This window comes from Lasiosphaeria miniovina (genome assembly GCF_030549165.1).
Source record: "Lasiosphaeria miniovina strain SMH2392-1A chromosome Unknown B0T26scaffold_1, whole genome shotgun sequence".
Taxonomy (NCBI): domain Eukaryota; kingdom Fungi; phylum Ascomycota; class Sordariomycetes; order Sordariales; family Lasiosphaeriaceae; genus Lasiosphaeria; species Lasiosphaeria miniovina.
The window spans coordinates 1,390,746-1,416,737 of NW_026848220.1; the positions used below are offsets into that span (position 1 = coordinate 1,390,746).

The window sequence follows — 25,992 nt, forward strand, 5'->3', positions numbered from 1 at the left end:
GTTTCCCGTTCCTTCGGAAGAATAAAGCGCAAAGTAACCAATATACCAATGGCCAAAACAAGTCCTTCTTAGCCAGGCAGGCTGCACTAGATACCCACTGCATTATCACTGGCTCGTAACATATGTGTAAAAGGTTTGAACATAACCAGCAGGCCAGTTTTTGCCACAATTGATGAAGCCCGTACTATAACTTTCTTTGGCAGACAACTGCTTGGTATCTCTCCATCGGATGAATATCCTGGCGGCTACTACATAAAATCATATTATTGCTGAGGCTTTGGCTCCAGCAAGCCGAGCCCCCCATTGCGGTCCCTCGCCTTCTCCCAGCCCTTTTCTCTTTCCTGGTCCCGGCTATGGTCGCGGCCCTTACCTGTAGCCTGGAAAGACGCCGCCACAGGGTCCGGCGACGCCATCCGGGTCCTGCGAATGAATCCACTAAGAAATTTCCGCGCACGTAGGCTCCGAACTGTCCCACCCTGGCTCGATATGTCACTGGTCCTAGATACCTGACGCAAGGAGCTCGTTTCACGGCCAGACCGGGCCTCCTTGCCTCCGGTTCCGGACTCGTCCACCTCGCTGCCCGAAGACCCGGGTGGACGTGTTTCATTCTCCATCCAGGCAGCAGAGTTTCCGTACGGTGACGTGTTGAGCAGATTTGCAAAATGTAAACGGTCCATTGCATCGGCTACGCCGAGCGGATCATCTCCCGGTTGACTGGCATTATCAGCCGCGCGAAGGTTTTCAATGTGGGCAAAGCACTCCATCGCACGTCGGTGGAGCTGAGTGCATAAATTATGGAATTCGAGTATGTCGCCTTCGTAGACTCTAGAACTGTTCGCAGAGACGGGATGTGCATCCATCCATAATTTAACGAGGGCGGCAAAGTTCCGGGCGTGGTCGACGAGGTAAGGCAGCGAAGGGAATCCCTCACGGGCAACGGGCGACAGGCGGCCTAGTATAGTGATGGGCGTCGAGTAGGACGCAGGCAGCGTCAGCTTTGTGCGCTCGACTGGAATAGCACAGACCCCGTCGAGGAAATCCTTGATTGACTGCCGCTGCGCACTGAGGAATCGGTTCATGGCCTCCATCCACATCTCCTTCTTGCCAATCGTCGAAAGGTTAGCGAGGGCCTGCAGTCCCTTGGCAATGAGTGTTAAGGTGCGCTGGGCGCGCGGACGCGGATGGTCGCGTAACAAGCCAAATAGCTTGGGATTCAAGATGGCTGGGCATATGAAACGGAGGAAAAGGAAGCCTGAGACAGATGTATACGTGACGGTGCGCAGGAAGTCGCCGTAGCGGTCCTCAGCGACGGCCCGTATATACTTGAGGACATGTCTTAGCTCAGGAGGAAGCCGGTCAGAAGAAGTCGCGATGCATTCCCAAACCTCGGTGGTTAAGTTAATGAGCTGGGTCCAATGCTGCTGTATGTCATCGCCAGGCTGTAGCTTGCCGGGATCAACCTCACAGTTGGGATTTGCCTCGTTGATTTCCAGTATCTTATCGGCCAGTGTTTCCTGGAGATACTCTCTGCCTTGGCGTCGCAACTGGAACTCCAGGGCCTGGGTCAATAAGGAATTGCCCCGAAATAGCAGGTTCGCCTCCCCCTGGAGTGATTTGCCCATGTCGCGGACGATTTGCTCTCGATCACTGGTAGAATCAATCGAGTCATCAGACTTGAGTCGCTGGTTGAATCGCGGCTTCCTCATCGCCGCCTGGCTCCCGATGCCATCAATTTCATCTTCGACCATATTCATCAGCCACTCGGTTGCGTGGCCAGATACCTGAAAGATGTTGAGGAAGATCTCGGCGACCCTACGCAAGAGTCCGGGCAGCGCTTCGGTTATTTGGGCGGTCAGGCCGGAGCTGAATCGGTGGAGGAGTTCGGACAGTGGCTGATATTTCTTGGAGAGCAGCACAACAAGCTCCTCGTGATGAACTTTGACTAGCATGGAGCCGATCGACTGCTGTCGCTCGTCATATATTTGAAGCCACTGTTCGTGATCCTTGCCGCGATCCAGTTGGTGCAGGGGTATGTCAACAGACCCGCACAGAACTTCAGTGAGACCGCCGGTTTTCACCAGCCCTAGGGTTGCCTGTAGTTGATGACTGAAGGTTTCAAGATTGCCCTCAACCCTTTTTAGTAGCACCGAAAGGTAGGGCAGTGAGGCCGGTAGATCATGGAACTCGCAGTCCTCTCGCCAAAAGGGGTTCTTTGTGTCCATCTTGGTGGTTGTCCTAGCGCGCACCTCGCCATCCAGTATCACTTCAGCTAAATAGTTACCAATGAGCGGATTTTGCTCAACGCCTTTGCCATATCGATCCGGCAATGGCCCGTCCGACGTCATGCTTCGGCCGCGAATCTTGGCCTCGGTGATCCTGATGGATATTGTCTTCTCCACTCTAAACGTCTCTCCCGCGGGCTCCGCATTGATGTCTATCACCTCATAGACTTGGCCTCCGTTCGCAGGATCAAGACGATAGACGTCGGGGATTGTAAAGGCCCTGAGGAGAACGAACCATACTTCAAACAGCACTCTAGACTCGAGCGAAATATAGACGGGCCGGAATATCGACAGCTGGGTTGATGTTGACGAGTAGATTGGGAAAATTGCAATACAATAGTCCTCGTCCAACACGGATCTATCAAGCTGCTGGATGGCCGATCTAGCCAGTTGCGAAAGCTCAATGACGGATAGAACTGAGACGTCGTTGTCTGTCATTAGTTTGAACTCCCCGTTGTCTTGGAGAATACAAGACACTTTTCTCCACGACGTTTGCGACGACCGCAAGTCGCGGGTAGATGGCCGTTTGACAATTGCCTGGGGCGAAGTGGCGAAGCCTTTGTCCCACAACATGACCTTCCCTATCTTGATGATGGCGGCCTCCCTTAAGCCGGAGGAAGACGCGCGGTGTTTTATCCCGGACCGCGTTGTGGGTGTGGCTGCGCTAAATGACCTCGCCCCGGCAGCTTTTAGCCCAGAGGGCCTTAATTGCTGCCAGCAAAGCAAAGCCGCGAGCCACAAATCCAACTCTTCGGGAATTAGCGGCCGCAAGAGCAGGGCCAGGTTGAGGTGCGGGCTGGCTATTTCGAGACATTGGCCGTCTTTGTCCGGTAGTTCTACCGGAACCACCCGGCAAGCTCGTAGGTCTGATATGAGAGGAGTGTGAAAGGGGCCACTCTCACCCGAGTCGAACATCAAGCTCCCCTTTTCCTCCTCAATATAACACATTCCAGCTTGCCAAGAGCCCCTGGCTTCCCTTTGATACTCAACCTCGCCACGCATTCTCCCGCATAAATTCTTCATCAACAGCAACACTTTATTTGCGTCGCTAGTAGGGATAGGTAAGGGCAACGAGTCGACGGACGGAGGGGCGGATGACAACGGCGACGTTGGACGGGATGAAGGTCGTTTTGTCAAGCGACTCCTCGCTGTGGACGTCTTCCTATCCTTTGGGGCAGAGGGGGCTATCGGAATCCGGAGATCCGGCAATCGATACGGGTCAAAGGCCGGCTGAAGCATTGGAAGCCTCAGGTCCTCTGAAATTGGCAGAGAGCCGGAAGATGAGAAGGAGCCCATCCGGTGACGTGCCTCGGCAGCAGAGGCAAGTTGCTGGCGAAAAGCACCGTCCATAGTGTGGGTTCTAGGCCTGAATGACGGCGGGGGGCGTGGCGGAGGACTTGACGAGGCACTGTCGAGGGACCCGGCAAACGCCTCGTGGAACACCGCACCTTGACGCCGGCCACCCAAGGACCCCATTGTAACGCCTGCGCCTGGAATCAACCGCGGAGAGGTCTGCGGCGACGCAGAAGTTGCACCACGAGATATCTGCGCCACACCGCTCCCCATACTATCTGGAACAGCGTCGACCGACGGCTCAGGTGTAACGGCTCTCACAGTGCTCGTCACGTTGGGCATGAGTCGGAAGGCGTCTCGTAGGCTACTTGCTGGCAAGTTCTCCATGCCGCGCGGCGAGGGTATCTCGGCGACTGGCGGGAGAGCCGTGCTCTGTGCCGAGCGCTCGGGTAAGAAAGGCCCTCCAAGCTGGGGCTTCCTCCCGTCCATTTCGCCGGTGGTGGCCAATGGTTGACCAGGGGTCATCCAAAGCGGCGCAATCATGGAACCACAGAAGCTAAGGCTCGAAAAGAGCGACGGATGTAAGGCGGCTCGCGAGCAGAGCTAACAGGATACCAGTATTTTTTTCTTCTCGTCTTTCGCTTCCTTTCATTACCTGGCTCACCTCACTCAGTCTCCTCCGTTGCAGCTTCACAGCTGCAGATAACACGCCTCAAGCCGAACCTGAGCAGCGGGCTTGTCGATGATCCAGACTCCCAAAAACGCCGACCGCTGTTCCACCATAGCAAGAGGGGGTCGAGGAGCCGTCGGCGCGTAGGATTCAATTCCGTTGAGCGAGGCGCGAGCAACCAAAAAATATGTAGTCAACTAGAAAGAAGCTATTAGAGGACAGGCACGCCGTCGGCGAGCGGTCGTCTAGACGAGGCCCGAATTCTCGATTCGAAGTTCAAGGTCAGTTTGGGTCGGGGCTCGGTGGATGTCAGCGAACGTCCTCGCAGATTCGACAAGACAGAAAGGCATTGGATCTCTGCATCCTATAAGGCGGTGGGCGCGGCAGGATGCTCGCATTTGGCGACAATGCCTCTTGATGGGGATGTGGAAGAGAGAACGCCGTCCCAGTCGGGACAGGTCGCGGGGATGCCTGCTGAACAAGGCGGGCAGGGTAAAAAGTAGTTGGGTTAGGTACGGATACCTAAGGAAGGTAGTTGGTAGTAATTCCAAGTCAGTGGAGAAGTCTTTGGAGTGCCTACCTACCTACCTACCTTAGATAATCTGGGGGATTTGGCGGGGGTCGGGGCCCCGCGACTACCCTAATGCACTGTACCAAATGTACGTACTAATACCTTACTCACGTATTAAAGCCTGGTAACTCAGGCTCTAGTTTACCGTGTAACGAGAACTGTACGTGTATGTGTAGTAATGTTAGTTACCTTACCAACCTAGATATTCTTCAATGCAAACCTTTTAAGGCACGAACTTTACTTTACTTGCCCATTTAAGTTATGGAAGTACCTAAGATAAGTAAGGTATCCTAGGGTAAGGTGCCTATTAGCGGTAATAAGTAATGGAATGGGATACCCGCATCTTGTTCGCTTAGTGGGAATTTATTTGACCAGAACGGTGTCCTTTGTTTCTCTCGTGGCTTTCACTAGAGGGTCGCGGCCGGTTTTGGGATAAGCCATGGGTCAGGGGGAGGGAATGAGTGAAGGCGTGCCATGATCGGTGTGTAGCAATGATCTACAGGTACCTCATGGATTAGCATTTGGCAGTAGCATTCCACCTCCGCCGCATTTAACTTAAGATATCCAGCGAGCAACTAGAAGGTGGCTTGGCAGGCACACGGATCTACTCAGAATCAAGGAGCTACCTAGGTACCATGGAGAGGGGGGCAGGTAAAGAACTCTAACTTCCAATGATGGCCTATGAGAAACGGTGCTAGCTTCTCCGGACCTACGAGCAACGAACTTCCTGGTCGCGGCCATTTATGATCACTCAAAACCCCTCTCCCACCATAATGGTGCGGCCACCTCCGTACCAGAGGGTGCCGGTGCGAGCGTCAAGTCCCCGTTCTTGTCCAACAATCCATTCGCCAAGAAAGTCTTTGCCAGCTACGTCCCAGACCTCGTCTTCGAGCCACTTGTTAATCTCCTCGATAGCCTCAATCCATTGTATCCGCGATGCGAAGCTGTCATGGTCCCCTTGGCTGACATAACGAGCAAGAGTAATGTGCGCGCTTGGCACCACGTAACGTGACTCAATCTTCACACCTGTACTCTGCGCCAGCTCAAAGACATCGCGTCGGAGGTGATGGTATGTGTAGCAGCCATCCTTTTCTGCCACGTTATCACCAAGAACGTCCGAGTGGACCGTCTGCTTCGGCGAAAGCACCTCCTCGCCAGCCGCCGGCAAAAAGGATAGGGCAATGGCTGAGAGGTCGTACGAGATCAGAGGCTTCACTAGTCGAGATCGGTGCGTGAAGGTGAAGTTCGTTAACGCGGAGATGACGGGCCGCAAAGATGCCACCAAGCTCGAGATTTCTTCAATCTTCCGCGAGTGTGTGACCTCGAGAGTAGTCAAATGCATACGGTGCAGAGGCATCAACCACAAGCCTAGGGTAGTAAGCAAGTCAGCCAGCTGTTGTCCAGATTCGAAGAACTTCGCTAATCGCAGTACATACTTGGAGCAGCATTCTTCAAGAGCGCCTGGACATGGGAAGCCAGCGTCAGTACATGGTCTGGCGGCCTAGCCCAAAATACCAGGCAGTTGCGAGGGTCCTGGAAGCCAGGCTCCTCTGGGTCCTCGATCCGCAGCAAGACAGGGTCAAGATTCAACCCCTTGAACTCGGACGACAGGAACTTCTCGCGCTGCTGCAAGTTCCTGGCCGTTCGGTGCGCGGTATATCGCGATTGAATCTCAGCCTGGCAGCTACAGTTAGCCCGGTTCGAACTTTGCCTCTCGTTTCTCTTTTAGTTCTCCTATACCCAGGTCTCCTTCTCTTCTGCGTTTGCAGCTCTGAATTTCTCCAATTCCAGCCTCTCTTGTGCGTTTTTGAGATTCTTAGGTTTCGCGCCTGCCACGAGGCGCTGAACTCTCCCGACATCAAGCCCCTGCCTTCATGATTGTGTGCTTTTGCCCAATATCCCCACGGAATGAGAGCAAGACTTACGGGTCGGGCATGACAAGCATTGATGAGGGCATTATACGGGTTTTCGCCTTGCTTGCTCTCCACGCCGGAGAGATCAAGAAACTCGTTTCCGTTAACCACGGTTTGGAGCATATTGTCATCAAGCGGCGAACCTCGAGAAGTAAGCGAGATCCGCATAAACCAGCGAGGCCGGCCCTCGTCTAGGTGTTTATGACCGTCAAGACGGCAGCAGCGGTCGAGGCGAAAATAACACGCAGGCAAAAGGATGCTAGCTATATGTGCAAAGGCGGCTGCGCTCAAATTGTGCAGGCCAAAGAACTAGGTGGTTGTTTTGTATCGGTGCTAGCAAAAAACCCACCTAGAATACGTACCCAAGGTATCTAACCTTATGAGGCCGATATTATTTCCACAAGGCTACCTGACCTATATGTAACTTGGACTGGGCATCCGTACGCATACGACCTTACCTTCACGTACAGCGGTCAGTCCGGGTTAGGGTTGTTCAGAAATCATCAACTGCCGCCTGCTATTATGGACCAAAGGTCCTCAAAGTGAGGCGTTGGGTGTGTACTTGTACATGCCCAATAACAGTACGGATTGCACTAACTTGCCAATGGGCACGAGAGGAATTCATTAAAGAGACTGAAGTCGGAGCAGCCATCTTAAGTTTCAATCCTCTGTCCTGTGTGAGCTTACGACGCGAGTTAGTCCTGCGGCGTTTGTATAGCCCGGATCATGAGTTCTCGATGGGCGTATTCTGTCCGTATCTGGTTCCAGTCAATGTCGATCGATCTCAAGTCCGTCCACGGTTAACAACACCCGTGCGTGGCCAAGGCAAAACGGGGTACGACAGTTCGTTCTTTCTCGTCATAAGTATCATAGAATAACAATTAAGCTAGAAAGGGGGTTGCGTGTATGTACGAATTCAACAATTCAAGGGAGTCACAGCTTGGCCAACCTCGGTCCAACTGGCGGCAATCTCACCGCAATTCTGCCACCGCTTTCAGCCGGTGAGGCAGAGGCAAGAGCAACTTCCTGGCAATCCTCAATGCCTACGCCATTTGAAAACTGGACAACGACAAAATCGATGGCAGTGTCGGCAGGGCCAAGCGCGACCATGGGCGCATGCCACGTGCCAGGCCCATACGTAACGGCCTGGTTCGTTCTGGCAATGAATGCGCGTAGGCGACGGACATCTGGCAACCCGCGGCCGGGAAGACGGCGTGAGGCGGCAGCGTCTGCCGGCCCCGGGACAGGGACAGGCAATGCCTGGTCGGCAATGGCAGGGGGCAGGCTCGGCGCGACAATTACCAGATATCGCTTGCGGTCGTCGGTAGTGAGCGGGATGAAGGTCTGGGTGGTGAAGGGGTGGCGCTCGAGGACCGACACAGGGAAAAGTTGGGGTACGTGGACAGAAGCGAACTCGTCGAGACCAGGTTCAGAAGAGCGGATGTCAAGCCGCGCAGAGCAAACGAACATGTTCATGACGGCAACACCAGGGTTGCCGCTCGGAGCCTGGTGGTAGTGGTTGGCCATGCGCGACAGGTGCTGGTATTTTATGGCTGTGCCTTGATTGGCGACAATGCCGTCCAAAGGAAGCGACGAAGAGGCATGGTTGCGACTGGCGACAGAAGGGTGCAGGTCTGGTCGCGGGTTCTCGACGACGTCACCGAACGGCGAGAATGCTCGACTATCAAGAGGAACGGCGCTGATGATGAAATCCGGGCCGTCAGGCTTTAGGGTCAGGCTGGGTGCCATCCCACAGGCGGCTGAAATTAGTCGTTTATACGGATAGAGAGCACAATAATTACTAGAGCTGCGGAGATCGGAGTCGCGGGTCAAGCTCAGGGTTTGGTCCCATGGGTTTCGATTCTACGGAATACCGGCCCCCACACCAAGCGTCGATTACGGAATATCGGTCATCGGTATCCGTACAAATCCTTGGTATTGGATTGATTCGGGTCCATACCCAATACGTACAGTACATGCATACATACAGTACACGTGCTCCCATCACAGAGACGCGCGCTTCTCGTCACGGTATCAGCCACCGCTCATGAAACCTTAATGAGTAGGAACCCGACAACAAGATTGGGTTTTGCGTATTGGAACGTTGCGGAATCGACTGTAGCTCTAGTTTATTTGTTCCATACTCTGGTTTGCAGAATTTCGATTTGCATTTCTCCCGAGGCTCTGGAACGTCCACCTACTACTACATAACCCTCAGTCTACTTAGCGTGAAGAAGGCATTCCCACATTCAAATCGGCGAATGGTAGGTAAGGTACGCCGTCGGATTCCCGCAGTCCAAATATCTATCTAAAGGCATGCTCGCAACAGTTACCACCAAGGATAGGAGAATATCATCTATGATCAGCGTCATACAGCGCCTGCCGTCCCGTCACCCCGACGAACAAGAACACTTGTGTATGACCAATCCATCAACATCTCGTAGTATATTGACTTCATATACTATGGCCCCTCCGTAACACAGTGCTTGTCTATTTTTAGTCAGACGTACTGGGTGACTTTAATGGGTTCGTAACAGCTCCAGGTGGGTGTATTCGCCGCCCAGGGACAATCACGGGTGGTAAATTCTAGGTGTCATAATAACCCGGATCTATTATATTTGAGTAGGTATACCCCCGACCGGTGTCCCGCTGCCCAGTCCACGGAACACGTTAACCGCTGGTTCCTCCGTGCACGTCTTCTGTTCACGAGTTCAAACTTTGCAGGCCAAGTTGCTCTCCTAGTCGGGCTTTTGTTGTTCTACTACTGTGTTGCCCCGAAAGTCGGAAGGTTGCCCGTGTAAATATAGGTTGGCTAGGGCACCTAAATTTGCGTCTGTATTCTAAATATAAACGAGAGAGTGTAGATATCGCAGATATTAGCTACGCCTATGGACATCCATCCACCAGGCGGACAATCTCTTGTCTCGGACTTGGCGTTGACCCCATGGGAAGCCGGTGATCTAGTCTTCTTATCTTGGCCGCACTCCGAGTCCTAGAAACATGCACAAAGGTGATGCGGGAGTGGGTGATATTAGTCTAGAGTTGAATAGGCAGAATACGTCCCACGAGTGGTCCCCGCCCCCAAGGAATCGAGAAAGCAGAGGGAGGAAGGGAGAGAGAGAGAGAGAGAGAGAGATGACCGTACGGCCCTCGTCCTCCCGCCGAGCTCTCTCACTCTCTTCGCCTAGTTACACGCCCTTCTATCTGCTGTTCTGTTTGTTATACACGGCATAGTTATTTTATTTTATTTTATTTGCCCTCCTTTTTGTGTGTCTTTTTTATTTACTTTTTCTGCAATTAGCTACATGGCGCGCTAGATAAAGCTGACGGGAAAGGAGCAGCTTTCTTGGTGTAAGGCAGTTACCTAACTATCCCTTTGTAGCTCAGCTCCACCGGGAGGGACTGACCACCCCAAGGCATGCCGTAGGTATCTGGATGTCCAATGGAAACAAACAAACTACCCTCCCCCTTCCCTCGCGGCAGCGCTGCAGCCGCAAATGCTCCTCGGCTCTGCACTGATAGAGGTTGACTAATCGGGTTTTATTCCCCGTCACCATCTTTACTACGCTTCGACTGTTTACCCCTGCCGGACACTATCTCATCTCATATTCTCTGCCGCCCAAAGCTTTCCCCCCACCTAGACATCCGATGCTATATAGCCCAGGGGCTCCTGTGGACCTATGGGGGCATCGAAAGAAAAGACCTCTTCCCCTCCCGCTGTTTTTTCTTGGCCCTACAGCTAGCGTGTCGAGGGACATTCTGGTTGTTGGAACTGCTTTGCGTACAGGCTGAATGGTTGTAATATGGGAGAGCAGGGGCTTGTAATTTGGCTTTTCTTCCCTCGACCATGTTCTCTCCAGGTATCTGGCACGGCCGCCAACTGTTGCCGTCATTGCACCCTTTGTAAATATGCCATCCCGTCTTCGAGCTCGATACAGCCCTTCCCGTGCGTGGATAGATGGATACTGGGATATTGTGTTTTCCTTGCAGTCTTGGGCCCCCTTTTTCCCGGACACTGTGGTCAGTCAAGCTGCTAGGTAGAACACCTCGCTCCAAGGCCCGCTTGGGCGCTAGTACATAACCACTGCGGCAATTCCTCTTTTGTCCCATGAAAATCCAAAGCTTCGTCGACAACTCCTCGCCATTCACATCTCAACTTCCACGCAGACAGATGGAGGGACCGAGATTTAGATGTTTCTGGGTGCTGCTCGCAGTACTCGTGCTACGCACCCATGCGGCCTGCACGAGTTACGGGGTGGACTACTCCAATGGGGGCACTTATAATATCGACGGGTCCTCGAACCAGTACTTCAGTTTCGTCACGGTATTCCAGGGTACGTTCTCCGTTTTCTCGATACTTGTCGTTACTCGACTGCCACCAGTAACAGAGGGTTATGAACTGCTCACACTAGCTCAGGATGCAACCAGGAATCTATAAATCCCGTCCTAGTTGGACCCGACCAGAACGAATATGCCTGTTCCGCCATCAGGACGCAGCCTGCCGGTACCCAGGTGACATCGACTTGGTATGGAACTGTCCAGACCGCAATCTAGGTATTACCCACTATCTTGGACAGTGGCTCACCATGTTATACAGCGGCATTCCGTACTCGGCCATGCAGTCTGGGACCTGGCGTATTATCGTCTCTGGGGACCAGATAGCCACCCAACGCACTGTCAAGCTCGTCGTTGGTCTCCCCCAGACAACATGGATCACGGTGTGTAGAAGTTCTGTTCCATGTTGCTTGGCTGCGAAATTGGAGTAGGCAGGCTAACAGTTAAAAGGCGACCCCTACTGTCGTGATTGGATATACCGTCACGGCGAGGGCCCAGAGTATTTGAAACCCAATCCCCCATCTTACTTACTTAGTTGCCGTGAGCTTACTTTTTTCACTCTCAGCCGTTATTAGCACGCTCTCCCAGACCCAGACACTTATTCTAGTCCCCCCAACCGTGACGGCTCCATGCACTGGCGGAACAAGAACAGTCACGTCCTACCCCCAGGGGCCCACGACGACCGTCTGGTCTACCGTGGTCAGGACGGCAACCGACGGGCAGGAAACAAGCTACTGGACAACGACCGTGGCCGCAACAGCGGTCTGTCATTATCCATCAGGAAATGGTAATAACTTCTCTCCCCCGCCCAACTGGCCGACCGACTGTCTCAGCCTATGGTGCAGGGCCATAGTCAGGTGCTAATTGTGACTTTAGTTAAGCGAGAAGTTGCTGCCACTGCCGTTGTCGCCGCAATTACATCGACATACACGCAGACCACTCGTACGGTTACCAGCACAATGATTACGACTATCCCGGGGAGGACGAGTACGGAACTCAGTGAGTGTGATTATAAAGCAGCATGTCAGGCTCACCTAAACTGACAAAATTTTAGTTCTCAAGACAGTAACGGCCACCATGTAAGTTACTAGAACTACCTCTCTCCCCTGTAATAGTATCTAGCCTGTTACTAAGAGTGATCCTCTAGAACACCTGCCGCTTCGACTATCTGCGCCAACGGGGGTCAGCCCGGCGTCACCGTCACAGTGAACCGTGGCACCCCGACACTAGCCACCGAGACAAGCCTCGTCTATCAGACAACTCACCTGTCTGGGACCTTATATATAGGGTACGCTGGCATTTTCACCAAACCCGTGCCAGGCTACTTTATGGACTTCAGCTAATCGTACTGTCACAGCCAAACCCAGTATACAACATTCACAAACCAGGCCAGCGCAACGGCCTGTTGGAGAGCGGGTGGCTGGTTTGGAGCCTAGATTGGCAGAATCTTTATTTTGCGGCAAGTGGATGGTCGATACTGCTGCTGTTTATATTCTATTTCATGGGCCCCTCGAAGTGGGCTATAATCAGGGCAGTTGGCTAGCATAGCAGCTAGAAATCGGCCAATATTCAATGACCGTGTATTTTCCAACTACCAGTCGTCCTCTTCGTCACCTTCGAGACATATCTCATGGCCGTCGCCCTCCCAAACAAACAAGCTAGCAAGGACGCCACATATTGCAACTCCGCTAAGCCCCCACCACACTGCACCGATTATACCCCTTTCCAAACTCAAACCGTAGAGGAAGCCGCACAGGACGGGCCCCAATGTCCTGGCAAAGCTACTGACGCTCTGGCCGATGCCGTGTACGGTTCCTAGGACGCTGGGGTGAGGTGTGCAATTGTTCACCAGGATAGTCTGGGCAGGAAGCGCAAATGTCCGGCCTATAACCTGGATAGTGACTACTCCAGTGAGGGCCAACCACACAGCAATGCCGTTCTTGGGGTTTGGTGGTGGACTGGCTGCCGAACTCGGCACAAGACTTAAGTAGGGCAATAGGAAGTAGGTAAGAGGAAAGAACAGCAGAAACAGGCGCCAGCTCCGGACTGTGCCCATCCTCGCCGAGAGCCATGGGTACACTCCCAGCTGCAGGCAGATACCAACAAACCCCAGGACAGCCATGGCCATGCCAACTTCTCGCGGCTGGAGGCCTAAGCCACCCGTAAAGACGAATGGTAAAGATCGGGGGAGGGTATTGAGTGACGATAGGGGTTTGTCCGGGTCGTAGACGGGGGTCGACAAAAAGACAAACCAAAGGGAATTGAAGCTCCCCAAATGGAATGAAACGATGAAACTCGCTATGAATGTCAAGATAACATTGCGGGTAAAGATTCGCCGAAAAGCAAGTCTTTGGCTATATCGGCGACGAGGCTGTCTTGATTTGACAATGTTGCCAGGTACCAACGGCTCGGGTAGAATGTCTTCCGACGCAGACGCTTCGATGATGGCGCTAGGGTCTTGAGAACCCAAGGGCTTGTAGGCCACTCCGAAATGGCTGCTTGAGAAGCAGAGCCTCAGCTTGCGTCCAAGCTCAAGGCCTCTGTCACTCTTCCCTGAGCGTAAGTCCAGCGTCTATAAGTCATTAGTAACGTGATCGTGGGTTTGTTGTCCCAATACATCGGTAAACGCACCTCTTCCAAGTTTAGCCAGACACCAAGCATGGCACAGAGGAGGAAAAATGCCGAGACTAAGTTTGGGGCAGCATAGGGAAACCGCTCGAAAAACTTTACATGGCCAAACAAGCCGGGGTATGTTCCGGCTGGGTCTGAGAGGATACCTCCGAGCAAGGGACCGAGGATGATGCCGATATTGAATGTCATGGGAAGCAGCAGGAAAGCTCTGGACTGGAATCTGTCAACCGTATTAAAGGAGGAAAAAGAGCGAAAAGGGCGACTTGTGATGCGAACCTTTTCTCTCTGACAATCTCGCTAATCCTTGGAGAGTGTTAGCAATGAAACGACTACTAGGCAAGGGCTCCCATTTTGTCGACCTACATTGTTCGGAGCACGCCAACATTACCGTTCGTAATGCCGCCCAGGGATCTGAAGACCAGGGCCTGCCAGAAGGTGGTAGAAAAGCCAAAGCCAATACATGAGAGCACTTGGTCTAGTTAGCTTGAACTGATATGGTGGGTTTTCTGCTTGTTCTTACTCGTGCCTCCAAGACCAATCAGCAAGACGGTCTTGCGACCAAAGTGTTCTGAATCCGCAACGCGTCCCCATACCATGGCAGTCATAAATTGAGCAGCGGTGAAGCTGGCACTAGGTGACGTCGCGAATCAACGTCCAGTCTAAACTGGCAGCTTGGTGAAGCACCGTGTTTGATCAAATGTCCCCCGACTCGTAAACCGGGCTTCAGGGGGAGACAGGGCGCTGGGTGTTTGGAATACGAACTGCAAGACACCAGCCTGACTGGCAATGACAGAATCGGAGATGCTCGGATTAAACCATTTGAGTTGGTAGAACATGTACGACTAAGCAAGTATTAATACCAGAGGCTCATAAACTCGGGTCTAAGTATACATGGCCTCTGCCCCTCTCGAGGATACTGACCTGGAGAGACGTCTGGACGAGTGGTTCACTCAGCCTTGCCAGGGTAATAACGACGAGCTGGCTCTTTCTTGGGAGGTCTCTCCACGACACATTCTTCGCACTATGGCGGCTGCGCTGGCGGGGACGGGGGCCGTCAATGGCGTCTTCTGTACCCATAACGGCGGAAGCAGTGGTGGATATGCTGGGTTTGAAGGTTTGTCGTTCAAGGTGAGCCGTTAGGACACGCCCGTGACGCTGCTGGGAAGGTTCGCTACTAGTAGATCCAGATCCCAGGAGCAGAGAAAGGCGCTCTGGGTCAAGTGGAAGGTCTGAGTCTTGGTCTAGGTCGAGCTCGGCGGCGACTTTGGATACCCCCCCTCCGCCTTCCCTGCCCCGAGAGCTCATTGATGCGGAAGGCGCACTCGGTGGCAACCAATCCGAAGCGGGCAAAAATTCGGAAACAAGCCTTTACGTCTTCAAAGGCAGCAGGAGCGGCAAACCTGTGCCGAACTAGACGAGCACGTCACGATTTCTATTCCCCACAATTGGACTCGAACTGGACCGCCGGTCTTTTTCTTAACGGGCAGGGAGGGGAATGAGATACAGAAATTCGGCAACTTAGCAAACAAAACGCGTACGTACATTTAATACTACTAGTACTTACTTGGTAACGTCTGAAGTCGACTACAGTGCTGGGTGAGGAGTAATAGAGGCTGGTTTCGTGCCCCACCAACTGAATGTAGGGACGAAAGATTTGAGAGGATGCGAATTAAATATGCCTACCAACCTAAGAACTGCCTAGCCCAGCTGGCCGGTGTGCTTGCCTTTGGTAGGTCTGGTGCCTTAGCGATGCTGACAATACGTATGCATGGACGCGCCGGTTGTCGGCTGCTGTTTATTCTGTATTTGGGAACTGTCCTGGTCAACCTGTCTCCGCCCCGCCCCACTTCAGTACCGCAACAGCACTAGTTTGTAGTTACTGCCTGACCCAAGGTGCATCACGGCCTTCATGTAAGGCATACACCCTACCACAAACCTGGTCGGCGCCCTTTAACCGATGCTGAGTTGTTTATAAACCTAGTAGCTAGGGAGTAGTTAACCGGGTAAAGGATATGTGTACCTTGCCTTCATACGGAGTACCCCGGACTCCTCGGCCTGCTTAAATGCGGTCGGCACACATGCAACACCGCCATGCGAATCCATTTATTAGTGCCAGCTTGGACATCTGTGTTCTGCGGTATGAACCTCGAAGAGGCCGCAGTTCCATGTCTTTGAGAGTTAATATGGGCAAGGCACATGAGGAGATTCGTGTATGCTTTTTTTGCTGGACCTGGTATGTATCATTGCCATCTGACTGTGCTCTACCATTCACTGGGCTGGAAAGGCAAACTCCCGTCATAGGGAGCTTCGCGCCCTTCAATTCGAGTCGCACCATATGCCGCCCACATACGTCGTCAACCCGAACAAATCCATTCAGCGACAATTCGTTTAGATAATCCAAAGTTCGAAGAATACACGAACGCTGCTTTTGCAAACTTCGAGCAACTGGACTATCTCAAGACTACCAGGTAGGTACCTAGGTACATGTACCTCCTCGGAGTCGCCGCCCCACTTGTGCTTAAACTTTGGTAAAGAGCACCGGACGGTGTTATCCCTCTCGAAGGCCAAGCCGACAAGAGCGAGGGATGGGATCGAGGCTATCATGAAGCGGCTCCTTCTTGGCCCATCACTTCTCGGACTTTTTATCTGCCTGTCGCCTAGGATCTCAAGACCAACCGCGGTTGTTGGCTTGAGTTGAACTCTCATTCCTGGACGAACTAGCCAAGATACTTCGTACACACCTATCTAGATCTCGATATCGAGTTCACGGCGCATATTTGCCATGCCTCGTCGTCAGTGTTGGTACCTTTTCTCCAGAGCCTGGCATTTGCTATGATCGACGCATGTCGGACTGCACACGCGAACCTTTGATGACCGGCAACGATGATATTGTTGTGGGGGACATAAACGGTGAACACAAGTTGTGCCGGGTGGCCATGCTTGGGACATCCGAAAGAGCGCACGACGAGGGGTATTTGATGGGGACACCTAACCGTCAAAGTTCTACCTGATTCTGTATTTTCTCCGTGCTATCACAGTTTGCTCCTAGTTGCCACGGTGTGGTCATATCTCCTTGCGGGTGAAGGGGAAGCCGAGCTTCGCCATCATCATAACATCCAGAGATCATCAAGCGGCTAACTGCAGGCATCTTTCTTTCCTCTAAACCCCACATTTTCCTTATTTTAAGATTTCACGTGTAGGTAGGCAGTGCTTGTCTAGTCTACCCACCGGAGACCAGCTCCCGCGACAAGGCAAGGACCAAGTATTCTTTCCAGGAGTCTCAAACTTCAAGTTTCCTCCCACCACCCACGGTATCTGCCCACAAGCGTCGGCAGATCTCCCGCCAACGGGCTTGGCGCCGAGTCTATTAGGTATGCATATTTACACTTCCACACGGCTGCCGGCAGGACTTCGAGAAGCACACCGTGCTCAGTGAAAACCACACGCCAATATTCTGGCTTGCGGCGAGGCGCCCCCCAAACTGCCTTCGTTCTTGATTATATATCCAAGGGAGTAAATAATGATGTATTTATGTATTCGCCTGGAATCGCCTTCCTTTTATGTCTCACCGTTCATACACAATGTTCAAACATTCTTAGCCCGTTGATCTTATGTGTATCTTCATCCAAGTCCATCCACGCCCTTGGTTGTCACGACCTTGGTCGAAGGTTTCGGCTGTGGTTCAATTCTCTCCTCCTCGGGCTCGCAAAGACTGGACAGCCGAGACAGTCGAGTGTTGGAAGTCGGCCAGGCATGGCATCATTTGAGCAAGTTGTAGGGGATTAGAACAAATAAGTGTCTAGACCACACGATGAAGCCATGCCGTGGCAAATAACAAGGACATGGATGCGCCAAGTCTCGTTTCATGGAGGCCGTTCCCGCCGTCATCCCCGGACATTCTCTCACGTGCCCTGCCACGCCTGGCAAGAAACTCGAGGAACCCCGTACCGGAGGCTCTTCCCTGTTTCTTGGCTCGTGAACTACTCTACAGTGAGCCTGGCAATTGTCATCTATACTGGAGCCGCGTGGAGAAACTGAGGCACCTTTCATCCGAGAACTACGGATAGACGAGTGAAACTAAGGTACCTACCTAGGTAAGGTAGCTGCGGGGGAAGCTTGTATCGCCTTAGTGTCTCCTTTAGTGAGCTAGGCTCAAGTGCTAGCGTGATTTCTAGGAAACTTACAGCGCCTAAAGCTATCAGAAGCCGTTCAACGTTAGCCCCATTAGCCATGTGTAGTGGCGTCGTCTCCTTGTGGCGCGTATACGGGCAGGGATGTTGCTGGGCAAGACGACTCAACTATGCCTCGTGCCAGTGCTACCAGGGATCCTTAAGTATGTGGAACACCATCTCGGGCATAAAAGGGAAACATTTCGGTATCGACTGAGGTGTGTACGGTACTCGTTAGGCAGTTTCCAGGTTGTGCGCGAATATGTTGACATGGTGGAGCCTACTTAGGTATTGCCGCCGCTCGAAGGATAACGCTTTGTGGGCTATGTAGGTAGGTTGACGATGCGAAAATAAAGTGTTGCTGGGCCCTTTATCCTGTGATCCTAGTACGCTACCGCCGTGCATCCCCTACAAAGCTAACCCAGGTGTAAACACACGGGAGCCCGGACAAGCCGGTCTGGCACGGTCTGGGGGCTGTCTGTCTTCGTCTACCCAGACTAGCTGGGACATGGGACAAAGACTACCAGGCGGTTTAGTGACAACACCTCTCTCGCTTCCAGTCACTTTGGCCGGGATCATCAATAAATCTCCTCTTCTTTGAATGGCCGTCACCCAACCACCGCATAGGCAGCGAGCGGCGTGTGTGTGGCTAGTGAGAAGTGAGCATGGCTGCCCCTGGGTCATTCTACACAGGTATACCCTCACCGAGACAAAAGATACCTAGGTATTTCCCACGAGCCCAGGCGTTGCAGACTGACTACCTTGCTGGCAATATGGAGAGCGACGAGACTCGTAGGAACCGGTTTTTTTTTTACGTTCCACTTATCTTAATTGAGATGCTTTCCTTTCCGCCTCCCCGTCCTCTCCTTTCCAGCCCGTGCATGCACATGCCAGTAGGGTTTGAATGGATTTCGTTTTATTTTCCCGATTACCTTTTTTTCCGCTGCGCTTACCTGCTTCGTGTCATGTGCAAGGATATGCTGTTTCTCTAGAGCAGCCCTGCAAACTGCTGAGAAGGTTTTTCTGCCGTCTCTTCCATGCGGGCCCCATGGAGTTTTGGCCTCAACGTTATTATGGAGCACACCCTCCACCCCCTACTACGTACCTAGGTAGACACCCCCATTTCCCTCCAATTTAGTAAGGTCTTTGACACCTCGATGGTCCCGGACATTCCGTCCTGTGGGTGTTTTTTTGGCGTTTTGTGTGCCAGGTGAGACGCCCTCGGGTGACAGGTTCGTAGGAAGTGATTCCCGACAGCTTCCTCATGAACTCACAGCCTGGGCATTCTGGGTACATTGCACGCCTTAAAATGGGGCAAGAGTGTGGGTAATTTAGAAAGGGTGGCGTTTCCCAAAAGTCGAGTGTTGGTGCCTTCCTGGGCCTGGCCACAAGTACGTACCTACCGGAATAGCTGCAGAACGAGCAGGGGGGTAGAAATAAATAAAGGGAACTTCACTCTGGTTCCGTCGATTTGTAAATTCCCGTCCGTCATGATGCCAAGATTATCGTTCCATTGTCGAGTCAACTGGTTGGCCGGATGTACTGCCCGAGCAGCTCTTTGTAAAAACACGCGTCTGTGATGCCGGGAGTATCTCCCCGAAATATCGAGGTCCATGATCTTGAAAGACTGGGCCCCTTTTTGTTTCCCTCAAATGTAACATTTGTGAATAGGAAGTCGAGTTCATTGGTTCTCTTGTCGTCCCTATATAGGACACCGCAAGCTTACCGCGAGCTTGGCGGCGATCTATTTCCGTAGAAGCCATACAGGCCTATTGACATTTATTTCCTCGATGCAGCAAAATGAATGGAAAAAGAAGTACTATAATCCTTATGGGGTATATGCCCAAAATGAACGACCCTTTCCAACCGTGCTTGGCTTATGCGCCCAGTGGAGTTTTTCCCCAATCGCTCCTGGTCCACAAACCTGTCCCATGCGTAAATATAACCCACAATAAACTCCTTGTGCCATGTTGACCGCGCCACTCTATCCGTATCCCCACCTGAGGTAATAAAAAAAAAAAGAGTTTAGACCGAGCCATGCCTTCATTCGTCGGGTCAACCGATCGCTGGTTCAGAGTTGGTGAATGTCGTGAGAGTTGTCTCGCAAGAATAAAAGAAAGAGCGCCATTCATTGGGTTCGATAGAACCGCCGGAACCCAGGGGTCGACTGAACGCCACCGAACAACAAACAGCCTGCATCCCAACGACCGGCATCAGTGTAGATTGCAAAAAAGTCCGATCAAAGACTCGGTGACTGCGAATAGTACGCAGCTGTCGGGTACATGTTCCAGGATTGCTGCTGAAGGTAGTTTGAAGTTTGTCGCACGCTGGTGTGAGAATACCCTTGATCTGTCGTGGATGAATACCGGTCAGTAAACCGCACCTCGGGGCCCAAGGGATGGTGGCCTTACCGGCGCCGGCGTCGAGTTCTTCGTATTCTACCTTGCTGCCATCCAGACAGGAAATCGTGGAAGGGTTAATGACGTTGTTTTCCATCATTGTCGAGGGCACACTAGTGGGAATATAGCCTGGCACGTAGTCGTCGGGATAGCCGGTAGACGAACAGGGGCTGGAGACCACTGAAGGTACCGAAACTGAAGAAACGGGGACTACCGAGGACCACGAGTCGCAAGGCTCAGGCGTGGGCAGGTAGGAACCCCGGAAGGCAGGGACCGTGTTGTATTCGGCCGAGGCCCGACTAGACACCCCGGATCTAGCGGCCGCCGGCAGCCCGTCTAAGTCGTAGCCTGAACCCGAGACTGTCAAACCCTGCAACGGAGGCTCGCACATGTTCCCCATAAGCATACCTGGTGCTGGATATGGGCGGCCTTGAGTGCCAAGACGTTCTCTCAGTGCCATCAGCTCCCGCTCAAGGGCCTTGTTTCGCTTGGTCAGACCCCTAACAGTTTCGTCTCGGCTCTGTCTTCCCTTGAGCTCCTCCACCTCCCTCTCCAGTCGCTCGATATGCTCCTTGGTACGAGCCCGAATGGCGCGTTGGGCTTCCCGATCGTTCGCCCGTTTCCTAGCCAGCTGCGAAGGCGTGAGGGTCGATACACTCCTGGTACCTGTAGCAAAGTCAGATGGGTTTTTGCCTTTTTCCGGGACACGGAACCCCGTGTAGTCACCCACCTTTTCTCTTGGAGGAGGGCCTGGCTGCCTCTGCAGATGGTGATCGTGTCATGGTGTTGTGTTATGTACTTGTTGCTTGCGGATGCCCGCGCTATCTCTGGTCAAGGCGGCTCGTCGTTTTACATATATATATATAAGTTCCACGAAAGTAGGAATAGACGAAATCTCAAGCAACCAGACGAGAACCATGGCTAACCAGACGCTGCCAGGGTTTAACCACTTATAAAGAACGCATCAGGTAGCCCCCAACAGCCCTAATCCAGCCAAGATGGCCCCGCTCAGGGGCCATGGAGAGATCAACCAAGCCTGTCCACCCACACGGTGGAGCATTGTTCAGTGTGCGGCGTCTAGCCACTAGGTAGCAGGACTAGATCTAGACCCTAGTGTGGCCACGGCAAGAGAAGTAAGGACTACCTTGCTTAGCCCATGCTGACTGGACTTCCCATTGCCAGTCCCAGTCCCAGTCCCATTCGCGGCGGCGGCGGCGGACAGGGGGAAGGGAAGGAACAGAGGAGAACCTAAGGGGCAAGGGCGGCGGCCTTCTCTCGGCCGCCCGGTTTCTTCTCGGCCTGTTCCGGCGAGGCTCGCCCCCACACTCTCGCTCCTCTGCTCGGGCCAAAGCGACGCCAATGACGAAAGATTCACCCATGAAAACTAAAATCCTGAACCGACCTCTTCTAGAATCCCCGGTGGGCAAGGGTACGACCTAGTGTACTGGGCCCATGAATTAAAGTTCACGCTACCTGCAAAACCCCTAGCGCACAGGGGGCGTACGTATACGAGTCTCGTCGGTAGGTATAATTTTCCTAGGCCGAGTTGTCGCTGCGGGCACCTGGGCCCCTCAGGGTACTTCCCGATGAGTGAAACGTGAAGGCATGTTGTGTTGAATCCTTGTTTTCTGTAGAGGGTCCCGACAGTTCTCGAAAGGGTGCATGCTCAGGGCGGGATAGGTTGAGCCAGCTTTCCTTGCTGCTTCCCTACACATTCCGTTCTAGATCGATGCTAAACCACAACTGTCCCGTGAACCCTGTATACCACCTGGCTACCAAACTAGTACTACCTTGCCATGCGACGACATGTAGACTAGACGGGATAGTTGCTGTGCCCCTAATGTGAGCTACCACCCCTTCAACTAACACATCGAAGCCAAGCAAAAACTACGTATCGCCTATTCCCGAGGCCGTAGATTATACGCCGCAGCTGTGTGGGGCATTATCTATCCGTATCCCGTGGCAGGGTGGCATTGACAGGAAACAGTCCCGGCCGACAAGGACATACACGCATGTCGGGTCTGTCCTGTGGCAAGGTAAGGTATACCTGACTGCTGGGCTCGTAAATCTTGCGTTACGGCCTCAAGGCAACTGCATCGCGTCATCACGTTATTCTCGCTGAATGCCCCGGAAAGGGCTTTCAGCTGCCACAGCTTTGTTGTGATCCAGACTGCTAGTGGTAATATTCTTGTCGCCAAAGGCCCGGCATGTTTTCTCGTCGACCCCTTACCCCCCGAATTAGGAATATAGACTCAAATATCTGGAAACGGCTAATACCAGGCACCAAGACCATAGATATTAGACAAGTTGCGGCTTTGTCGGCTAGAAGAGCCGAGCTGTTGGCATAATATCGGTATCTATTGGTTCTCCTACCTCCGTAACCTTATTGACGGGGTCTTGAAGGATTGGAGAGGAGAGAAGAATCACATAGTTATCCTCATGCGTGTTCGTTCTTTGCCTCATGAGCCGACTATGTTGACAGCTTCAAAGGCCTAAATGACATGAAGTGAAAATAAATTTCTATTCGTAGACTGCCCGATGAAGTTCAGAGACACTGGTATCCGCTGGACATCACTTCTTGGCACGTTAATTATCGGAGCCGAAGGCGTCGGCAAGACTCTTTTGAAGCCCCGATGGGCAATCTGCCGAGACTGTCACATTGAATATTAACAAAACCCCCAAACATGAAAGCATAAAAAAGTCCGTGGCTAACTTATTGATGTTGTTGATGTTCCGGCAGCAGGCTCGAGGATGAGGGTTGCGAGACTTGGGCTGTCATCACCTCGAACCTGTGGCAATGTTAACACGGCATCCAACTTGGTCTCACAGAGCGTTGTTCCATTCGGGGCTATCTTCAACCAGGTCTGGGCGCTCCTTGTTGATGATTGCCTCAATAGCCACATTCGAGATAGGCCACATCAACGGTCACGGGGCCAGAACCATTGGTGCGTTTGTATCTCATCCACGTAGTGTTATTCATAATTGGCGTTTCTTGCGGCATTTAACAGATCCTCCATTCCGCCAACTTGTGTAGGTCCAGTCATTCCACTAGGTGGCAAGGCCCAGGTGGGCAACGGACTGGTGTAGCTCCAAGCGCCCTGTGAATCTTCATAGCGACGACTATGCAGCCATAGCAGAAGCTCTTGGTCGCCGGGGTCGGTATACAAGGGCGTATCGCAGACGTCGCAAACTTCCCCCGACATTCTCTCCGCCTTTTTCTTATTGTATTCGTCCACCATCTCGTCATGGTACGCGACGGCGTCAGCGACCTCGTCCTTTCCCATCCGCGAGAGGCGCGTAATGATATCCTCGTCGGTGTTTTCAACAGCATCGGCGTCGTTGCATCCAAGATCAATACCCCACACTCTCTGGTTGGCGTAGATGGGATCATTTTGGATGGGATGCCCAAGAAACTGGAGGTGGACTCTCAGTTGGTGGGTCCTGCCAGTTACAGGCAAGCATCGCACGATGGAATAACCCTCGTCTGGCCTTGCGCGCATTTTCTCGCCAGTTGCAGCCCCTGAGTGTTCTGATAGATCAGGCTCATCCGCATTTTGTGCTTCAACTGACTTGCCCGTCGGAGGGTAGTAAGCCAGGCGCTTGAATACTGTCCTTGCGGGTTTTCCGTCTGCACGTACTCGGTTCAACCCAAGCTTAGGGGATATTAAGAGGATGGGCTGGTCACAAGCAATATCTCCATCAGGAAACTTGCCGACGACGCGAGCGACATATTCCTTTCGGACACTCCGTTGTGAGATTTGGAGGGTCAGGCGCTCGGCTGCCCTCGTGTTCTTTGCCATGAACATGATTCCGCTGGTCAGCCTGTCGAGCCTATTGCAAGGTCGGGGTAGAAAGTCCGGACCTCTCTCCGCCTTCATAATTTCCACAACGGAGTTGAAATGATAGCGGCCGGCGGGGTGCACGGGTACGCCCGGTGGTTTGTTTATGACAATCATGTCTTCATCCTCGTGGATGATACCAATGGGCTCGGCGGTTATGGGTGGCTCGTGGCGATGAGTGGTATGAGAGACAAGGTCGCCATTTTTGAGTATGTAATCCGGACCTACGGTGGCACCGTTGACGGCAACTTGGCCACTCTCCATACAGGCTTTATAGTATTCCAAAGGCCGATCTCTGAACTCGCTCGAGAAAACGTCAATGAGCTTCCTATCCCACCACCGCCCCTTGCACCACGTGTTATACGTATAGTGGTATGGAGCAACACGTCGAAGACCACCTTCTATGTAGTATCTCTCGAGTCTTAGGTCGCTGAGCGTCGCCGTAAGAGAATGGATCTTGGGTTGGCGGGTCAGAGGGGGTGGGGATGCGCCGATGGTGTCGCTGTGGGCCATGGCGGCGGCCGCCGCCGCAGTCGTCGTCGTAGCCGAGATCCCCATATTCCTAACCGGAATTAATAGGGAAAGTAGTCGATTGAAAGCGCCCAGTATCGAAGCCCGCACCTGCGCCGGCGGCATGTGGAGATTTCAACACTGGCAGGCGGTGCTTATCCGGACTGGAAAGCTTGAAATATCCAAGAAGTAGTCCGCCCGAGGTTTAGTTAGCGAAGAAAAAAGGCGGTGGGGAACGGCAGATCCCGACCAACGATCACTCAGCTCGGTCCATGCGGGGTTACTTCCCCTATTTTAGAGCCACAGGTCCGTAGCGTTGCAACGCCGAAATATAACATGAGAGACATAGACGTGCAGTCCTATTCACTATTCTATACATCTGCTCAGCTTGCCTCACTATCTCGATGTCACATCATACGAAACTAAAGAGCAGGATAAGGGCGGACTACCCCTTCATTCTAGAATACAGAACACGATGGTAAATGATGCCTGTATGGAAATCTCCTCTTGTATAATTGACGTTGTCCCGACTAACGTGGCTAAAGGAGCGACAACGACATGTATGATCATATGAACAACTCTATCTACAACTTTCTCTACGACTCGGTAATTAACACCTATCTCATCGAGCACTGTGGCCTGCATCCGCCAACCTCACAGCAATATGGTATGGTAGTTCATTCTCATAATAACTACTTTGCCTCGATCGCTTTCCCGGCATGCGCCGAGCTTGCACTTCGTGTCAACCGAATAGGAAATTCTAGTGTTACCTACGAGATTGCTTTATTTGAGAGAGGAGTCAACTCTGTTAAGGCAGTTGGGGAGTTTATCCAGGTCTTTGTTGACCGAACGACGAAACGGCCAAATCCCAATGGGATGAGTACGTCATTACGAGAAGGTTTACGTTCTATTCTTATAAAATCTCATCTTTAATAAAGAGTAACGTAATTGCATAGCGAGCGCGCATGTATAGCGAGCGCGCACTTTTCCCACCCCAATTGAACTATCGCAAAACATCGTAAATTTCTCCACGATAAAACATGCCCGCCGTACGAAATGAAGCACAAATACAGCTTGCCCTTCAAGCTATGCAACGCGATAAGAATCTTCGCCTTGCAACTGCTGCAGCCCGATATTCCGTACCCCGAAGAACACTTGAGCGGCGTTCGAACGGAATCCTCCCTCGAGCAGAAATTATTGCCAATTCGCGGAATCTTGACCCCCTTGAAGAGCAGGTTATCATACGAAGGGCTCTCGACCTATACGAGCAAGGATTTTCGCCAGGATACGGTATAATAGAAGATATGGCCAATTTGCTACGCGCGACGCGTAACGCGTCACGCGTCGGACCACGCTGGGCTGCAAACTTCGTACGACGAC

The 25,992-nt window shown here is 52.6% G+C and overlaps 8 protein-coding genes across 8 annotated transcripts; 3 read left to right on the plus strand and 5 right to left on the minus strand.

Annotated features, from left to right (window-relative positions):
• Positions 1-263: 263 nt before the first annotated feature.
• Positions 264-4,064, minus strand: B0T26DRAFT_634317 (uncharacterized protein; the record flags this gene model as incomplete). The annotated part of the gene is made up of 1 exon (XM_060436618.1): positions 264-4,064. The coding sequence occupies one exon, from the start codon at positions 4,062-4,064 to the stop codon at positions 264-266; it is 3,801 nt and encodes a 1,266-aa protein (XP_060302197.1).
• A 1,503-nt stretch (positions 4,065-5,567) lies between these two features.
• On the minus strand, positions 5,568-8,478 carry B0T26DRAFT_736271 (ureidoglycolate hydrolase; the record flags this gene model as incomplete). The annotated part of the gene is made up of 4 exons (XM_060443312.1): positions 5,568-6,184; positions 6,253-6,493; positions 6,742-6,822; positions 7,705-8,478. 4 exons carry the CDS (start codon positions 8,476-8,478, stop codon positions 5,568-5,570), a joined length of 1,713 nt encoding a protein of 570 aa, XP_060302198.1.
• Positions 8,479-10,875: 2,397 nt separating this feature from the next.
• B0T26DRAFT_842399 (uncharacterized protein) lies at positions 10,876-11,903 on the plus strand (the record flags this gene model as incomplete). The annotated part of the gene is made up of 5 exons (XM_060447562.1): positions 10,876-11,063; positions 11,147-11,255; positions 11,327-11,447; positions 11,515-11,563; positions 11,630-11,903. Coding segments are annotated over exons 1-5 (714 nt in total), but the record flags the coding sequence as incomplete, so codon positions are not given.
• On the plus strand, positions 11,632-12,407 carry B0T26DRAFT_797387 (uncharacterized protein; the record flags this gene model as incomplete). The annotated part of the gene is made up of 4 exons (XM_060446928.1): positions 11,632-11,851; positions 11,941-12,063; positions 12,119-12,143; positions 12,212-12,407. Exons 2-4 carry the CDS (start codon positions 12,024-12,026, stop codon positions 12,405-12,407), a joined length of 261 nt encoding a protein of 86 aa, XP_060302200.1. The 5' UTR covers positions 11,632-11,851; positions 11,941-12,023.
• Positions 12,394-15,488, minus strand: B0T26DRAFT_683577 (major facilitator superfamily domain-containing protein). Its single transcript, XM_060440814.1, has 7 exons — positions 14,617-15,488; positions 14,458-14,537; positions 14,216-14,325; positions 14,059-14,164; positions 13,972-13,998; positions 13,696-13,915; positions 12,394-13,636 (listed from the first exon to the last, which is right to left on the minus strand). Exons 1-7 carry the CDS (start codon positions 14,998-15,000, stop codon positions 12,656-12,658), a joined length of 1,908 nt encoding a protein of 635 aa, XP_060302201.1. The 5' UTR covers positions 15,001-15,488; the 3' UTR covers positions 12,394-12,655.
• Positions 15,489-20,103: 4,615 nt separating this feature from the next.
• Positions 20,104-21,045, minus strand: B0T26DRAFT_669744 (uncharacterized protein; the record flags this gene model as incomplete). Its single annotated transcript, XM_060439097.1, has 3 exons — positions 20,104-20,213; positions 20,276-20,929; positions 20,994-21,045. 3 exons carry the CDS (start codon positions 21,043-21,045, stop codon positions 20,104-20,106), a joined length of 816 nt encoding a protein of 271 aa, XP_060302202.1.
• A 2,190-nt stretch (positions 21,046-23,235) lies between these two features.
• B0T26DRAFT_736274 (pseudouridine synthase) lies at positions 23,236-24,615 on the minus strand (the record flags this gene model as incomplete). The annotated part of the gene is made up of 1 exon (XM_060443313.1): positions 23,236-24,615. The coding sequence occupies one exon, from the start codon at positions 24,613-24,615 to the stop codon at positions 23,236-23,238; it is 1,380 nt and encodes a 459-aa protein (XP_060302203.1).
• Positions 24,616-24,923: 308 nt separating this feature from the next.
• B0T26DRAFT_683603 (HotDog domain-containing protein) lies at positions 24,924-25,551 on the plus strand. Its single transcript, XM_060440815.1, has 2 exons — positions 24,924-25,090; positions 25,158-25,551. Exons 1-2 carry the CDS (start codon positions 25,017-25,019, stop codon positions 25,543-25,545), a joined length of 462 nt encoding a protein of 153 aa, XP_060302204.1. The 5' UTR covers positions 24,924-25,016; the 3' UTR covers positions 25,546-25,551.
• The last annotated feature ends 441 nt before the right edge of the window (positions 25,552-25,992 follow it).

Excerpts from the sequence above, each read along its gene's own strand:
- B0T26DRAFT_683603 (XM_060440815.1), top strand. The coding sequence starts at position 25,017 with ATGTCACATCATACGAAACTAAAGAGCAGGATAAGGGCGGACTACCCC. Across the intron at positions 25,091-25,157 it reads CTAGAATACAGAACACGATG|GAGCGACAACGACATGTATG; the intron begins GTAAATGATGCC and ends ACGTGGCTAAAG.
- B0T26DRAFT_683577 (XM_060440814.1), bottom strand. The coding sequence starts at position 15,000 with ATGAGCTCTCGGGGCAGGGAAGGCGGAGGGGGGGTATCCAAAGTCGCC. Across the intron at positions 14,538-14,616 it reads TCGTCCAGACGTCTCTCCAG|TCGTACATGTTCTACCAACT; the intron begins GTCAGTATCCTC and ends ATACTTGCTTAG. Across the intron at positions 14,165-14,215 it reads GATTGGTCTTGGAGGCACGA|TGCTCTCATGTATTGGCTTT; the intron begins GTAAGAACAAGC and ends AACTAGACCAAG.